Source organism: Pinus tabuliformis, chromosome X, assembly GCF_031772625.1.
Source record: "Pinus tabuliformis cultivar Carrire ecotype Pingquan chromosome X, CPIR1, whole genome shotgun sequence".
In the NCBI taxonomy this organism is placed as follows: domain Eukaryota; kingdom Viridiplantae; phylum Streptophyta; class Pinopsida; order Pinales; family Pinaceae; genus Pinus; species Pinus tabuliformis.
The window spans coordinates 121,300,333-121,316,084 of NC_142308.1; the positions used below are offsets into that span (position 1 = coordinate 121,300,333).

At 32.7% G+C, this 15,752-nt stretch overlaps 1 protein-coding gene across 2 annotated transcripts; it reads left to right on the forward strand.

Annotated features, from left to right (window-relative positions):
* Positions 1-9,503: 9,503 nt before the first annotated feature.
* Positions 9,504-11,793, forward strand: LOC149138735 (uncharacterized). Of its 2 annotated transcripts, none has more exons than XR_016264278.1 (3): positions 9,504-9,809; positions 9,889-10,049; positions 10,168-11,793. XR_016264278.1 is itself a non-coding variant. In XM_089447711.1 (3 exons), the coding sequence occupies exon 3, from the start codon at positions 11,114-11,116 to the stop codon at positions 11,465-11,467; it is 354 nt and encodes a 117-aa protein (XP_089303837.1). In that variant the 5' UTR covers positions 9,530-9,809; positions 9,889-10,077; positions 10,168-11,113; the 3' UTR covers positions 11,468-11,793. The 2 variants fall into 2 exon arrangements, 1 of the variants encoding a protein (XP_089303837.1); XM_089447711.1 differs by having other exon boundaries at positions 9,530-9,809; positions 9,889-10,077.
* Positions 11,794-15,752: the final 3,959 nt, after the last annotated feature.

Sequence of the window (15,752 nt, forward strand, 5' to 3'; positions counted from 1 at the left end):
TATTGAGGGAGTTTGGGTCCACACTGAAACTATTCTACGCCAAGATCCTGGAGAAAGGATTAAATCCATTCTTACTCTCAATAAGAGGGTTTCAGAAGTTCTACATGGATTTCTTTCCAACGGTTCTGTTTATAAAAAGAGTTTCTTTTATTGACTGCAATTTGGAATTCAGAAAATCAGAAGAATCGCAGTCCAAGTATTATGATAGAGAGATCCATAATGTTTCTTCCTTAAACATTGGCCTACTGACAATGATTTCCTTTCGTTATTTGGTTCCATACTTCCTGCTCATAAAATTTTGCCTTTTGGGGTTGTTAAGGGTACCCTTGTGATGAATTGCAGAATTTCAGATGATGAAGTTAATTGAGCTTGGAATACAGTTGGAAGACATGGGAGGGGCACATGTGAATGGAAGGAATAGTCTCCTTGTCCTTAAAAGAGCTCTGAGCTACCACATAATGATGAATTTCAACAACGTTTTAGCATATTATCATCAATTTTTTAAAGCATAGAGTTAGTTGAAGGTTGAGAATGTTGAATAGAGCTCCCGCTCTTGCTGTGGCACACCAACACCTGCTACGAAAACCTTCTGTGTTCGGATGGTGCTCGGAACTCTTGAGTAGAAACTCAGGGTCAATTGCAACTGTTTCACACAAAATTGAAAGGAATTAATCAAAATGCATGGTAGAAAGGGATTTTATTTTGACCAAAGGAAGAAAAAACCACTTGTTACCTGTCGAATGGAGTATTGAAACCTAACATTTGCATTGTCACTAAGTGAAACCTGCATTGTCATGACTATTAGTTAGGGATTCTGAGAAACCACAACAAGAAGATGAGAGAAGTAATGGTTTCGCGGTTGACACCTAACCACAATAGAATCTTGTGGCAAATAGATACATTCGATACCCTGAATGGTTGAAATGAAGGTAGGTAGGGTGGAGGAAATCAAACCTAACTTAGGGTTTTGCTACAGGTGGCAGCACTTAATGAGAAAATTGGGAAGAAGAAAGTGAGACCAACAGCGAGGCAGAAAAACTATTGTTGTGGCAAGGATTTACCTGTCAAGGTAAGCAATATGATGATTTAAGCAAACATATTAGATGATGATACTCGTAGTGCATGAAATAATAAATGAAAGAGATTTGATTCATTAATAGTTGTATTGCTCGTAGCACATGGAACATTGAGCGGATTGACCCTGCGCACTGATGGCAAGGTCGCAAATGTACCAAAGTTGATTGTTGACGAAAATAAGGCAGTTGGTGCATGTAAACGGAGAGAGTGATGGACTGCAAAGTGTTTCCTCGTAGGCATGGGTGAGCCCTTTCTTCCTGCAATTGACGATGCGAAGTCGAAATCGTTCGGGAGGGATGGAAGTTCTGCGTGTAAGGGGGTTAGGGTTTAATAACCCTTCATTCCAAACTACCTTCACATTATCGAAGGACTAAACATCTTCCAATTGTCTAACATATAATCTAACGGCGCACGGTGATGACAGGTGGACAAGAGGGAAGTTATTCTAGGGGAGCACCTTATGACATAATAATAGAAAAAAGAGCGAAAAAAAAAGATAAATAAAAAGAAATAAAACTAAAAGCAAAAAATTAGTAATTAATAGAAATTGAAATCAATAAACAAACAATGCATAATAAAACATCAACCAATTACCTTACAAATAAATAAATGTAAATAATAATAATATTGTTTATATTAACATATAAACACTTATATATGTGTATATATATATATATATATATATATATATATATATATATATATATATATATATATATATATATATATTGATGATGATGATGATGATGATGATGATAGTGGTTAACGTCCACTGAGACCAAATTGGTCTATCAGACCTATAATTTTCTTAGTTTTTAATTGTTTGGCTCCTCATCTTTCTTGGAGAGATTGATGTTGTAGCTTTCTTTTTTTCTCTACGGTCTTCCAACTTCCTTTATCTTGCATCTCCTCCATCTCTTCTGGTTCTTGGGACATTGGTGTCTTAGCTTCGCGATCTATTGTGTTCGTCCTCTTGAAAATAGACGGAGAAGAAGTTTGGTCTAGGAGATATGCTTTGCTGTTAAATGAAGATTTATTTTGTGCGGTATTCGAATCCTCATAACTGTTGATGCTTGAGGGGTTGTCGAGTTCACTTTTTTGCTGCTGAGCGGGGCTTTCTCCCTGCTTGTCTTGAGAGTTGTTTCTTTCTTGCTCGATTTCTTGTGATTCAGAGTTTTATCTAGAGTATTCTTCTTTGATAACAGTGTAGTGTTCTTTTTGTGCTCCTTCCCACCATGTAGATCTGTGGTGGTTTTTTCTAGCAGAATTTTTCTAGGAGGCTTTTGGGAAATTTTTGGCTAGATGGCCCATCTCAAAGCAGGATCGACATCTGAAGAGGACACTTTCATAATCGAGTTTCTGGTTCCACACATAGTCTTTACTTGTTAGGTTTATTTCAGCTGGGAATCCGACGCTGAAGTCCATTTCCACACAGATGCGTGCATAGGTGGTTCTGGCATATTCCTCTGTTTCTGGGCACCTGCAGTAAAATTTTCCAATTGCATTTCCAATGGATTTCAGTGAGGAGAGATTCCAGAGATGCAAGGGTAGGCTCGACAATCTCACCTAAACTGGTGCTCAGGTTATGACTGTTGTTGAAGGATCGAATGATGGGTTCCATGGCTTCATGAATAGGCTTAAGTTTTCCCAAAACCAAGGGCCAGAATCTAGAATACATTGTCTGCTTTCAGGATTTTCAAAATCTACTATAAAGAAACCCCTAGCACAGGGGTAGATATTAATTTCATCAGAAATGACAGGCTTCCATACCTCCGAGATCCAATTGTGGAGAGCTGTCAGCCACGGCCAAAAACCATTGAACCGACAGATTAGGGCACTTTCGGAAAACTTCAAAGCCTCATCGAGTGAGGCCTGGACCACCTGGACAGTGGGAGCTGGGGCTTCACTGACGATATGGGCAGGAGCTTGCCCTCTAGAAGCGGATGGAACTGAGCCAGCAGCTATTTTCGCGAAGCTGGGAGCCATATTTGCCAGTAGAAAGCCGAGACCCAGCCGCAGAGAAATAAGGTAGAAGATTAGAGCCAGATCTAGCCGCAGAAGATTATATCTAGAACCTAGCCGCAAAGAAATAAGGTAGAAGATTAGATCTATATCTAGATCTAGTCGCAAAAGATTAGATCTAGGACCCAGTAACAGAGTCTCAGTAAGCCTTTTAATCTGCAAGAAACCCTAGTAGGAAAAATCCTGCTTTTACTACCGAGAATCAAATCCTGCTCCAGATAGAAATAAATCACCGACTTTCACTTCATGAACCACTCGATCCGGAGATGCCCACATAAAATAACAAAGAATCAAAAAACAAGATCTCTACATTCGAATTTCGCGACCGTCCTGCTTAAACCATGGCACCTCTTGCCATTAACGATTATGTTAGGTTGCAAGCATTCAAGCTCAGTCAACAAGAAACCTTACGAAGAGCACCACATAGAAGCGATTGCAAAGATGCTTCGTTAAGGAATGGCGTACGTATGGAGAGTGCCGCAGATCACAATCTATGAAAAGATGCCTGGAGCCGCAGATCCGCTCATGCAGAGACCTGGAGCTGCAGAAAGACCTAGAGCCGCAACCGTAGAAAGACCTGGAGCCGCAGAAAATCGTATGGAGAGTAAATAATCTCTACTCGGCTTTTACAGAGGTGCAAATAAATGTTTACATATATCTTCTCGGCAGCCGCAGAAAGACGTGGATATCTCTCTCTCTCTCTCTCTCTCTCTCTCTATATATATATATATATATATATATATATATATATATATATTTATATCTGTGTGTGTGTTTTTAATATAATAATAAGTTATCATAAATTGAAAATATGGAAAAAATTAAAAATTATAAGTTATGAAAATGAAAATAATAGAAAAATAAATAAATAAACTTAAAAACAAAAAATTAGTAACTAATAGAAATGAAAGTTACTAAACAACCCATAATAAGACGTCAAACAATTACCTTACAAATAAATAAATGTAAATAATTATAATATTGTTTATATTCACACACACACATATATATATTAAAATATGTTTTAATATAATAATAAGTGATCATAAATTGAAAATATGGAAAAAAAAAAAAAAAAAAAAAAAATTATAAGTCATGAAAATGAAAACAATAGAAAAAATAAAATAAATAAAACTTAAAAACAAAAAATTAGTAACTAAAGTTACTAAACAACCCATAATAAGACGTCAACGAATCACCATACAAAGAAACTATGGAGAAAAAAAAAACTATAAATCTTGAAAATAAAAATAATAGAAAAAATAAATAAAATAAAAATAAGAAAGTTAAATAAAAAATAACTAAAACTTAAAAGCAAAAAATTAGTAACTAATAGAAATAAAAGTTACTAAACAACCCATGATAAAACGTCAAACAATCACCATACAAATAAATAAATTTAAATAATCATAAAAAATAACAAAAATTGAAATCTCAATATTAAATTATAAATAAACTATACATTTTTTCTTAGTAAAAACAAATTAACGAATAATAAAAACAAAACTAAATACCTAATATCATAGTAACTATAATATATATATATATGAAATAAAAATATATATAAATATGTTAAAATCAATTCATTTTTGTAAAAATTCGCGTAAAACAATATGTCCAATAATTCAGTGAACTTCGAGCTTAAAGCTTCACGTGGTGACTTAGGTTTTAGGCTCTCAAATGTGGTTTTCCATACTTGGGCATCAAATTTCCATTAACTACCAAGTTGGATTATGGACCATGAGAAGAGCAATAACAATTTAGGGACTCTACTCAATTATTAGATATGGTAGAGGTTGCAACAAATTGCATAGTTTTATATTTATGATTACGATCTGAAATTATATTTTTTATTTAATTATCCATTTCCAAGCAGAGGTTGCAATAAATTGCATAATTTTATATTGAGATTACGATCTGAAACTATGTTTTTTATTTAATTGTCCATTTCCAAGTTGGCTGAATTGTGGTCTTTACTTAATTGTCAAATTGAATTATAATAAATTATCATGTTTTTGTATTGAATATCCCAGAGATTACTATATTAATTTATTTGGAGTAAATTACATATTTTTATATTAATTATGATATTTACCTAATTATCAAGGTGATTAAAGAAAAAATAAATAATATGTATAAAAATGGATTAAAGAAAAAATAAATAATATGTATAAAAATGTATTAATGTGTTGATTTAAATTTTCATAAGATTATAATTTTTTATAATAGATGAAATAATTTTTTTAAAATAATTTAGTCATATAATTTTTAATGTGATTGTGATTTTTATTATCTAAAAATATATGAGGCACTGGAATTTTGTAAACTAAAAATTTAAATTTATGATTCTTAAAAAAAAATATTTGATTTTGGTCAAAATTAACCAAAAGAAAGTTCTCGGAAAATGAAAATTTTGTTTATTATTGTTTAACTTACAATTTTTTAATATATAAATGGATTTGGTGTTTTAAAATTTTGGAGACACTCGGATTGTGTAAATTATATAGGTTAAATTTGTATTTCCAATAAATCCCTAGTTAATTTTAAGTAAAATGACCAAATAATATGCCAAAAAAGACCAAAATATCATTCAAACACTCCCAACAATAACACCAAATTCCAGTGAGAAAATTATCTGGGAAAAATTGTACACTGCCTAGACAAGTCCTAATACGTAAATGAGTTGTTGAATTTTAGACAAAATTGCCTAAAAAACACGTATAAAAGACTATAAAATTCAAGTTTAAATTGTTTAATTTGTAAAATTCAAGTGTATTTGAGATTTTTAAGGCGTTAAATCCATTTACAAATCCAAAAAAATATTTTAAATAACAAAAAATTACATTTTTACTTGAAATCCGATAAATTATTTCATCTATAAATTAAACTATACCTATATAAAAAATATTCTTTATAATTTTCAATTATATTTGTCATAGAAACTCTTATTTAATATATATTAAATATAAATTGGCTTACGAAGGAAAAACACATAAATGAAGTAAAAAGCATTTATAAAACACTTGGTCGATACCGAGAAAGCAAAGTTTGAAATTTTAAATATTGGGTTTAAGTATGATGTGAAAAAGGGATCGATGCATTATATTGTTTCATAAAAATGTCTATTATAAAAAATATAGATGAAGAAAAATATATTTGATGTGTAGGTGAAGAGTAGAGAACTATTCCCAGGTGATTTTCAATGAATTATTTCTTATGATACTCCATTAATTTAAGAATTTTTTAAATAAAATATTTTAAAATGGTAAAGATGAGAAAATTAATTTTTAAATTATATTAAATAAAATATTTATATTAAAATTAATTTTATTAATTAAGATAGTATTATAATGTAAATTTAGTATTAAATTAAATTATATGAGATTTGAATTTGAAATTTAATGGGATTAAGCTTTACATAAATTAATTGGTTTGTATTTTAATTATCAATTAAAAAAATATTTACATTAGTGGATTAAAGCTCATTCCCATATTATTCTTTATATTAAATGATACAAAAGAGTGGTTTTTTTTTGTAAGAATTGAAGAAACTGTAGCCACCTAGCCACTGCCTCTTCCACGTAATCTTAATATTGACATTTTCAACGCACTATTTGTCCATGATCCAAGGTTCCAACACTCCAAGTCAGCCCAATATGTGAAGAAATCGAAGGATGTCCTGAAAATTGCAGTCTATGCCAATCAGTCCCACGCAATGGCTCTTAGGCTAGCAGAGAGAGGTTGATCGAACAGTTTATGGGTTTATGGCCCTTGTCATGCTCTATTAATCTTCGAGTGTATAAAAACTAGAGACCCATAATTGAAGAACAACTTTTTGTTTCCTTCTGTGGGAGGGGTTTTTTCTGTTTCGTCTTTGAAAAGAAAGCATATCGAGATCTAATTTTTTGAAGTGGACCATATATCATGGGGGCTTAGGGTTTATATCTAGATTGATGGAGTCTATATTTCAACCCAGAAAATGGTGTTCCATATGTTGTTCCTCTTTGGGTTAAATTTCCAAGTTTTCCTCTTCATTGTTGGAACGAAGACACCTTTAGGAACATTGGTAATGCTATGGGTTGCTATATCAATTGGGAAAAACCATGAGAAGGTTTTCAACCTTGTGTTAGGATTTGCATAGAAGTGGATCTTGATAAGGAACTCCTTACAACAATAAATCTCCAACTAGATAATTGAACTCATTATCCGGAAGTGGATTATGATCAATTACCATTTAAATGTAAGGATTATCATGAATATGGAAATTTTGATTGAAGATGCCCAAAAGCAGAAGAAATCCAAAAAATTAATGAGGAAGGAGAACAATCACAGTAACCAAAAAGAAAAAGGGGTCCCCCCTACAAAAATACAACCACAAGAACATAAGAAGAAAATGGATTGGGACCTAAAGGCCATCCGTCTCCAAATAAATTGGATGCCAAATGTGAAGAATTGTCCTCTAGTAAGAAAAACAGTTTAGCAAGGAACAAATTTGATACCCTCAATCAACAAAATGAAGAAGGGGAAATCCTTGATCCACTGCACTAAGAGATATAGTTGGTCAACCCCCAACGCGTGACTTTTGAGGGGCTAAATGACATGCCTCCCTTCGAAGATTTTCCGACTCATGAAAAGTAAGGGTAGGTCGAGTGATTAAGATGTGATATTAACTCCCTCTCCACCCAAGTTGAATACCCTGAAAATGACATGTTAAGTATGTTATGATGAGGCTAGCGGAATAGGCAGCCCTGGGTAGTTACTTCGTTCATAGTTAACACGAGATGTATCGTTTCTTGCTAAGTCATATATTCCTGGTATATTCATCTTATAGGAAAATTGTATATACTCTTGGTGGTATAGTGGCAACCATAAGGTTTGATCCTGGGCCTAGCCCAAATCACTCCAACGAGTTAATGATCCACCATGGTTTAAAAAAAAGAGAGAATTTAGTCACGGAGGAAGAGGATGCATAAGAAGAGGAAGAGGTATTTCAATCCCCTAGAAACACCAGGAACCATTAAGGATATTCGATTTATGAACCTGTAGACGAAAAATCATAGGGAGAAAAGGTAATATGTGAAAAACCACATAGGAAAGTAGGTTGCCAGACTAATAGATATGTTAAAAGTGCACATGCAAAGAAGGATAAAGAGATGGGCTCTCAAAGGTCATTAGAAATGGTCTTTCAGATAGTGCCTAAGTAAACCTAAGACAAGGACTCGAGGGTAGAAAAAGAAGTCACACCTACAAAAAAAGAGAAGAAGGAAGATGATTTTGCACTTGTAAAAAATGTTGAAGGTGATAATGCATCTCCTTGTCCACCATTTTCAAAAGTGTTAAAAAAAACTCATGTCAACCCCTCCTTTGAGAAGAGGTAGGAAAGATCGCATAGAGAGAAACTCAAAATCTAGGAAATCTCAAGGGTTATTCGAATTACCTGAAGTGTCTTTTAATCATTTTTTTTATGCTATGCTTTGTATCAATGTATGTAAAGGGCCTAGAGATCTAGTTTCACCTCCTCTCAATCAATATATGTCATAAATTTTGTCAAATTTTGTAAGCCTTTCAATGTGTTTACCCATATAGGCATAATGGTTTAAATATCAAATAAATCATAGTTTTAATCCACTTGACATTCCAAGGACTTTTGTATGTGATAGTTGCAATAGCTCATCTTTTGATATAATTGTTGTGTCCACAACACATATTTTTATAAATATAATATTCTTGTTATGTTTAAAAAATATATATTTTTAAATTGACAATGGTACAAATTAAGTGGGCCTAGTAGTTAATAACAAGTATTTCCTTCTAAAATAGTACATACTCAGATTCAAAAGCGACAGAATATGTGCATCTCTATAAACTTTAATAATCAAATCCCTCTACACAAATAAATTCTTCAAATAAGAAAGTCTTATATTTTAATTTAACTATTATCAATAATTTTCTAATTAAATATATTAAAAAAATGAACCACCAAACTTCACACTATCGTGATTTTAAATTAAATTATTATTATTATATATTATTTCTTGATAAATTATTCTTTGAAAAGAAAGAAAGAAAATAAAAATAAAAGAAACATGTGGAAAAGATAACTTTGAATTCCCATTCTATTTAAAAATAAATAAATAATGACGTGTGTCTTAATCTTTGGGTTCGTATTCCGGTTTAAATTTCGAACTTGTCCAGTGTTCAAATTTCGTTCACGGAGGGTGGTCAGACCTGTGACGTAAGTTTGGTCGAGAAATGGTTGGCTTGGCGAGCAAGATTCGCAGAGGCGAGCGACTGTTCAAGCATCTAGGTTCCAGTCATCTAACCCTTTCGAAAACCTAAAACCACTTTTACTGTATAAAAGAAGGGAGGGTCCGATACCTTTCTTAACCCAATGGCTCTCCAGGTCTGGCAGGGAAAGATTACTTTATTTCCATTGGAGTTGACATAAAGCAAAAGCCAAACCGGCCAGCGGCTGTCAGATCATATTGCGAGTATTATTTCAAAATGTGTACAAATTTCTGACAGGACAGGATCAGTACGTGTTCATCTTTTGTTTTATTGAGAAAATCAATATACCCTGCAAACAAACCCCTGAGCTACTGAGTACCCTGAGCTCTTTTCCGGATTCCCTGTGAATGGGCACATGGATGGCAAGCCAAGCAGAGAAACTTGAAAGAAAAGATAAATTTCTTTGCAGTCGCTTAAGATAGGTGAGAATCATGGCGTATTACTGAGAATTTTCTAAGCCTAAAGGAAGGCCTTTTTGATCTGTTTGCAATTGTTTTGTAGGGATCCGGCGGAGTCATCTGTCTCAATCGACCTCAGCGCAGTTGGCATCCGCTGTGTGAAGATTCCAAACTAAAGTTTACCTTTAGTGCCGACCCATTTTCTTGACTCTTCCTTTGGAATGTTGCTTTCTGTGGCATCTTAATGTAGGCACCCAGGACAGGGTAGGGTTTCAATCAGGGTTTTTATTTGGTATGAATGCTTATCAACCCTCTGATTAAAGTTTCCGTGCAGTTTATTTTGCCTGGAATTCTCAGTTTTATGGTTTGATTTCATTTGCAGATGATCAGAAGATAATGCATTGAAGCAGAATGGACCAGCAATGATTGTTTCGTTAAGATAAGCCGATCTCCTGTTCACTTAAAGGCCTGGCATTGTTTAGGTCTTTAACAAGCTATCGGTAAACTGGTGGGAGTTTAAGCTCGATCTTATTTTCAGGCCATTCTGTATAAGTTTTGCTTAAGAAAGCAGTTGAAAGAATTCAATTAGATAAAAGTCCGATCTGATTTTCAGGGCATTCTGTGTAAACTTTACATAAGAAAGCAGTTGCAAGAATACAATTAGCTAAAAGTCCAATCTGATTTTCAGGGCATTCTGTATAAGCTTTACTTGAGAAAGCAGGATGTAGTAGCAAGAATCAACATCATGCTGTGGCAAAAAGATTTGGTAGGTTTAGTTAAAAATCTGCAGTTTCAGCTTTGGTTTCATTTTGTTTCACCCAAGCTTCACGCTGGACAACAGATTTTCTAAGTTCAGGCTTCTAGTTAGAGAAGAAAATGAGATTAAGGTAGGTGAAAGTGAAGAGTAGTTGTATTTTCACTTCTATTGTGGTTTCGTTTTGACTTGTCAAAGTTCAGCCAGAGGTTCAAAGTTCTAGGTACAGAGAATAATGTTGAAAGTGAGGCCTGACAAAAAAAGTGAGTTAACCTCTACTTGCAAGGTAACTTTGGTAGAACAGTGAAGCCCTGGAATAGTCAAGCCTCGCTGGAGAATTATACAGTGCAAACAGTGAGTGTTGCTTCTTAACAGTTGGTGGATGTGGATGTTCACCATTTTGGACTATTAAGAAAGATCTTGAAAGAAAAAGGTTTAGACTTCAACAGAACTCAATCAAATTCACCTGATTTACTGGATTTGCTTTTGCTGTTGCAAGATCTAAGAAAGAGGTCTAAGATCTGATATAAGACAACTAGTAGCCAAAGCTCAGAACCAATCTTTCCTGTCCATCATGTCAATGCCATTAGTACAGCAGCCCCCTGCAGGCATTTACTCACAGCAGGCTGCTACACACAGTTCTGCACCGAGTGGTTCCATTGGAATGGTGATTGTGGTATTGGCAGTGATAACGATACTGGGAGTTGTGGCCGGGGTGGTGGGTCGCCTCTGCGCAGGCCGGAGATTCAGCGGTGACAGCGAATATGATTTCGAAGGCTGGGTGGAACGCAAGTGTTCGACTTGTATCGATGGGCAACCTGATGGCCCTGGCGGTGGCGGGCACATTCATATCCCCATGGGTAGACCGGTTGAGAATGGAGAAAACAAGCCTCCTGAAGGAGATCAGCCCCAGCCCCCTCCTGCATAACCCTGTAGCCAAAAATGAATGGATGGTATTCTACTTTTCTCATGAAACATTTTTTTTACAGAGGCATTTTTGTGGCCGAGAGAATCGAGCTTATCGGATTTCTTGTACTTCCATTAATGGTAGAAGGAATGATTTGATTTCCTCGGCACTTCGGTTAACTACTGACTGTGCACGCTGCATTTTCCGATCGGCTTCAACACTTGCTGTTCGTAAGAATGTTTCAGGGATTTTATTTTCTCACTCTTTGCTTTAACCCGAAAGATCGGATAGCCATGTTTGAATCTTGATGTTAAAATCTTGCAATATATTTAATTTTGTGCTGGCAATGTCAATGGCAATACCTGTATTGTGTATTCTTCTTCTAAGCTCTTGTAGTTTCTGAGATCTGTTTAAAAGTTGTGTGTAACAAGAGCTATTTGTACTTATCTTTTGAGCTGCTGATCATGGTATGTTTAGATTATTACACCAACAGCAATTTATTGGTCAAACATGTTATGTGAATCAGGTTTCTGAAATAAACTAAAGAGCTATTAGACCCAGCTGTTCTATGCGTGCTTTCTCTACAGGGAAAAATGATAAATGAAAAAAACATAAGAAAAACACGTTCACACATGCAGTAGTAGTTCTTCTGATGTTATCAGTACACTTTAGATCAAAGAAACTGTAACATGCAGACTCTTTCAGTTCCGATGAGAAAAGATTGATCTTTCTTGTTCAAAGTTATAAAAATACTAATATCTGCATCATGTATTTTTCTCAATGAATGGCCACCACGGTCACCCTTTTGATGAAATTACTATTTGGATAATTGAACGTGTAGTGTTCGAAGTTGCTCTGGAGTCTGTAGTAATGAAACGAAAGGAAGTGCAGGAAAAACTTTACTTATGTATCTTTTATTGAACTGTTCAGAATCATGATTGGGCATGCTGAACTGTTCCCAATGACAATCAGGGAAATAAATGTTTCATCCATTTATGAATTCAAGCTGAACTGTTCCCAATGACAATCAGGGAAATAAATGGTTCGTCCATTTATGAATTCAATCTGATGATTGATTGATTATGAATAATATGTATTAAAAAAATTGTGCCAAGGTGAAAAGCCAAAACTTAGAAACTTAAATTACACACTTGATACAAATTTAAATGCTATTAAAATGCAACATAGATTTGGAAATTGCATTGATGTTTATAATTTAGATTTTGGTCCATCCATTTTCTCACTTTCATCTATTTTAGTGTTACTACCCTGTTTCTTTTGATATTTTCACTTTCATTACCCTGTAACATATACTATCTTATTTATTTTGAGCTATCCATATTTTTACTTTCATTACCCTATAACATATACTACTTTATTTATTTTGATTTATCCATATTCTCACTTTCATCTATTTTATCTTATTTATTTTGAGCTATCCATATTTTTACTTTCATTACCCTATAACATATACTACTTTATTTATTTTGATTTATCCATATTCTCACTTTCATCTATTTTAGTGTGTTATGATTTATCCATATTCTCATTTTCATCTATTTTAGTGTGTTACTACCTTATTTATCAGGTATTTCAAGGCATTTTAAAATTATTTTATAATATGCTTTAGCAAACATTTTTTAATAAATGTCTTGAATATCATTGAGATGTGAAATGAAAAAACATTCCTTAACTTAAAAGGACATAAATTATATCTTTTAATAATAAGACTTGAAAACTATATATTATCATAAACATGTGAGCTATATCAACAACAAAAATATGACCATTCACTACTTTAAAAGATTAAAAAAATACATTGTTACAAAGATTTCTAGAATTCGTTTATAATTTATTGAAAAACTTCTAAGCAATTTGTAAACTTCTAAGCAATTTGTATACCTATCAGAAAAGATGGAAATGATCCTAGTACTCCTTTTAACATCAATGGTTTTTAGTGTATATCATCAAAAAAGTGGTTGTAATATACAAATTTTAAATGCTATTAAAATGCAACATAAATTTCGAAATTGCATTGATGTTTATAATTCAGATTAAGTGGTTGTAATATACAAATTTTAAATGCTATGAAAATGCAACATAAATTTCGAAACTGCATTGATGTTTATAATTCAAATTTTGGTCCATCAGCGTTTTCATTTTCATCTATTTAGTGTTACTACCCTGTTTATTTTGATCTATCCATATTCTCACTTTTCATCTATTTAGTGTTACTACCCTGTTTATTTTGATCTATCCATATTCTCACTTTTCATCTATTTAGTGTTACTACCCTGTTTATTTTGATCTATCCATATTCTCACTTTCAGTGCCCTATAACATATACTACCCTATTTATTTCTATTTATTTTGATTTATCCATATTCTCACTTTCATCTATCTTAGTGGGTTACTACCCTATTTACCATATATTTCAAGGCATTTAAAAATTATTTTATAATGTGGGTTCGCAAACATACATTTTTTTATAAATGCTTTGAATATCGTTGAAATGTGAAAAGAAAAAATGTTCCTCGACTTAAAAGAACATAAATTATATTTTTCAATAATAAGACTTGAAAACTATCTATTATCATAAACATGTGAGCTATATACAATAACAAATATACGACCATTCACTATAAAATATTAAAAAAATACATCATTACAAAGATTTTTAGAATTTGTTCATAATTTATGGAAAAACCTCTAGGCAAAGTTCTTGAGAGAGATAATTTGTATACCCATAGGAAAACATAGAAATGATCCTACTACTTTTAACATCAATGTATTTTAATGTATATCATAAAAAAGTGGTTGTAAAGTAAATTTCTAAGCGATATTTCCTTTCATGACGATTAAAGAAGCAATAGAGAATCCCAAAAATTTGTAATTGTGTATCATAATATTCTTGATCCAACACACTAAGAGTTAATTTCAGAACCATCAATTCATAGAAATTGTTAGTTTACCCCCTATTCCTACTTTAAATGATAAATTGTAATTTAAAAAGATATTAAATTCTTCCTTAACTTTTTTTTTGGGAAAGGCACCATCAAAATAAAGAAAATTAATGTATATTAATAAATAAACTTTAATCAATTATAATTTTTAAATCAATAATTTTTATATATAACTTTATTCATCTCATAATAAAATGTTTCAATTTACTGGTTGCAGGTTCTCTTTCACCTGAAAGTACAAATAGAACTGAAATAGTCATGGAGCCTAATCATAACTTCAATCAACAAGGAAAAAATGTATGTTCTCTTCCAAAGCATTGTCCTGGCTCGATCTTTACTAATAAAATCTCTAATTATAATAGGTGATTTTAGTAACTCCATCCACAATTTTGCTCTAGGAACCTTTCCTTTAGACCGCGCTTCACCATTTTTAGACAAGAACTTTTGAGATCACTCTCTAGAATTGCTCGCATTCAAGTCAAACATGTTTCAAGAGACCTTAACCAAGCAACAAACAAATTTTCAAATCAATCCTTATCACTCCCTCTTGGAACTTTGAGGGTTAATAGAACGAAGGAAGCAATTCTACCTTAAAAATATGATGATGAATTTCAATTTAAAAAAATTGTGTCTCAAGTGCAGCAACTCTAAGTGATAAAACAAGGAGACACTCAAGGTAGCAAGCACAAAATATCTTCTATAAGCTTGGCCCAATCTAAACTAAGGGTCAACAGATCCTTGGAGGAAGCAATTCTACCTTAAAAATACATAATGAATTTCAATTTAAAAAGATTTAGTCTTAAGTGCAACAACTCCGGGTAGTGTAACATGTATACACTCAAGGCGACCAACATAAAATCTCTTCTACAAACTTGGCCCAATTTGAAGTGCCGAAAATCTCTTCTATAAACTCGGTCCAATGTGAAGTGTAAAATCTTAATTGGGTAGTTGATGAAAATTTGATCATTATATATTACTAAAAGTCAACCCTTATTATATTTTGATGCTAGATAAATGATATTGTGTTAATGCAATTTCTATAAATTGTATTCATATGACGTTTATTGAAACTTAGTATTAGGATCTAGGCAGGAAACTGATCTTGGTCATATTAGTATAGTGTTAAAACCTTTTGCAATATTTTCTTTCAAAAACTTATGAATGCATCTCATCTATTCTTTGATTTATCGTTTCTAAAATGATCTACCCTATTATTGTTAAAAAATATAAAGTAAATATTCCAAATTGTATAACATCTAACAACATTTTCATTTACTAATTTTATTAACTTTCTGAGTTATGATGTTTTTTTTTATAAATATTTTCTTATTATTATACGAGAA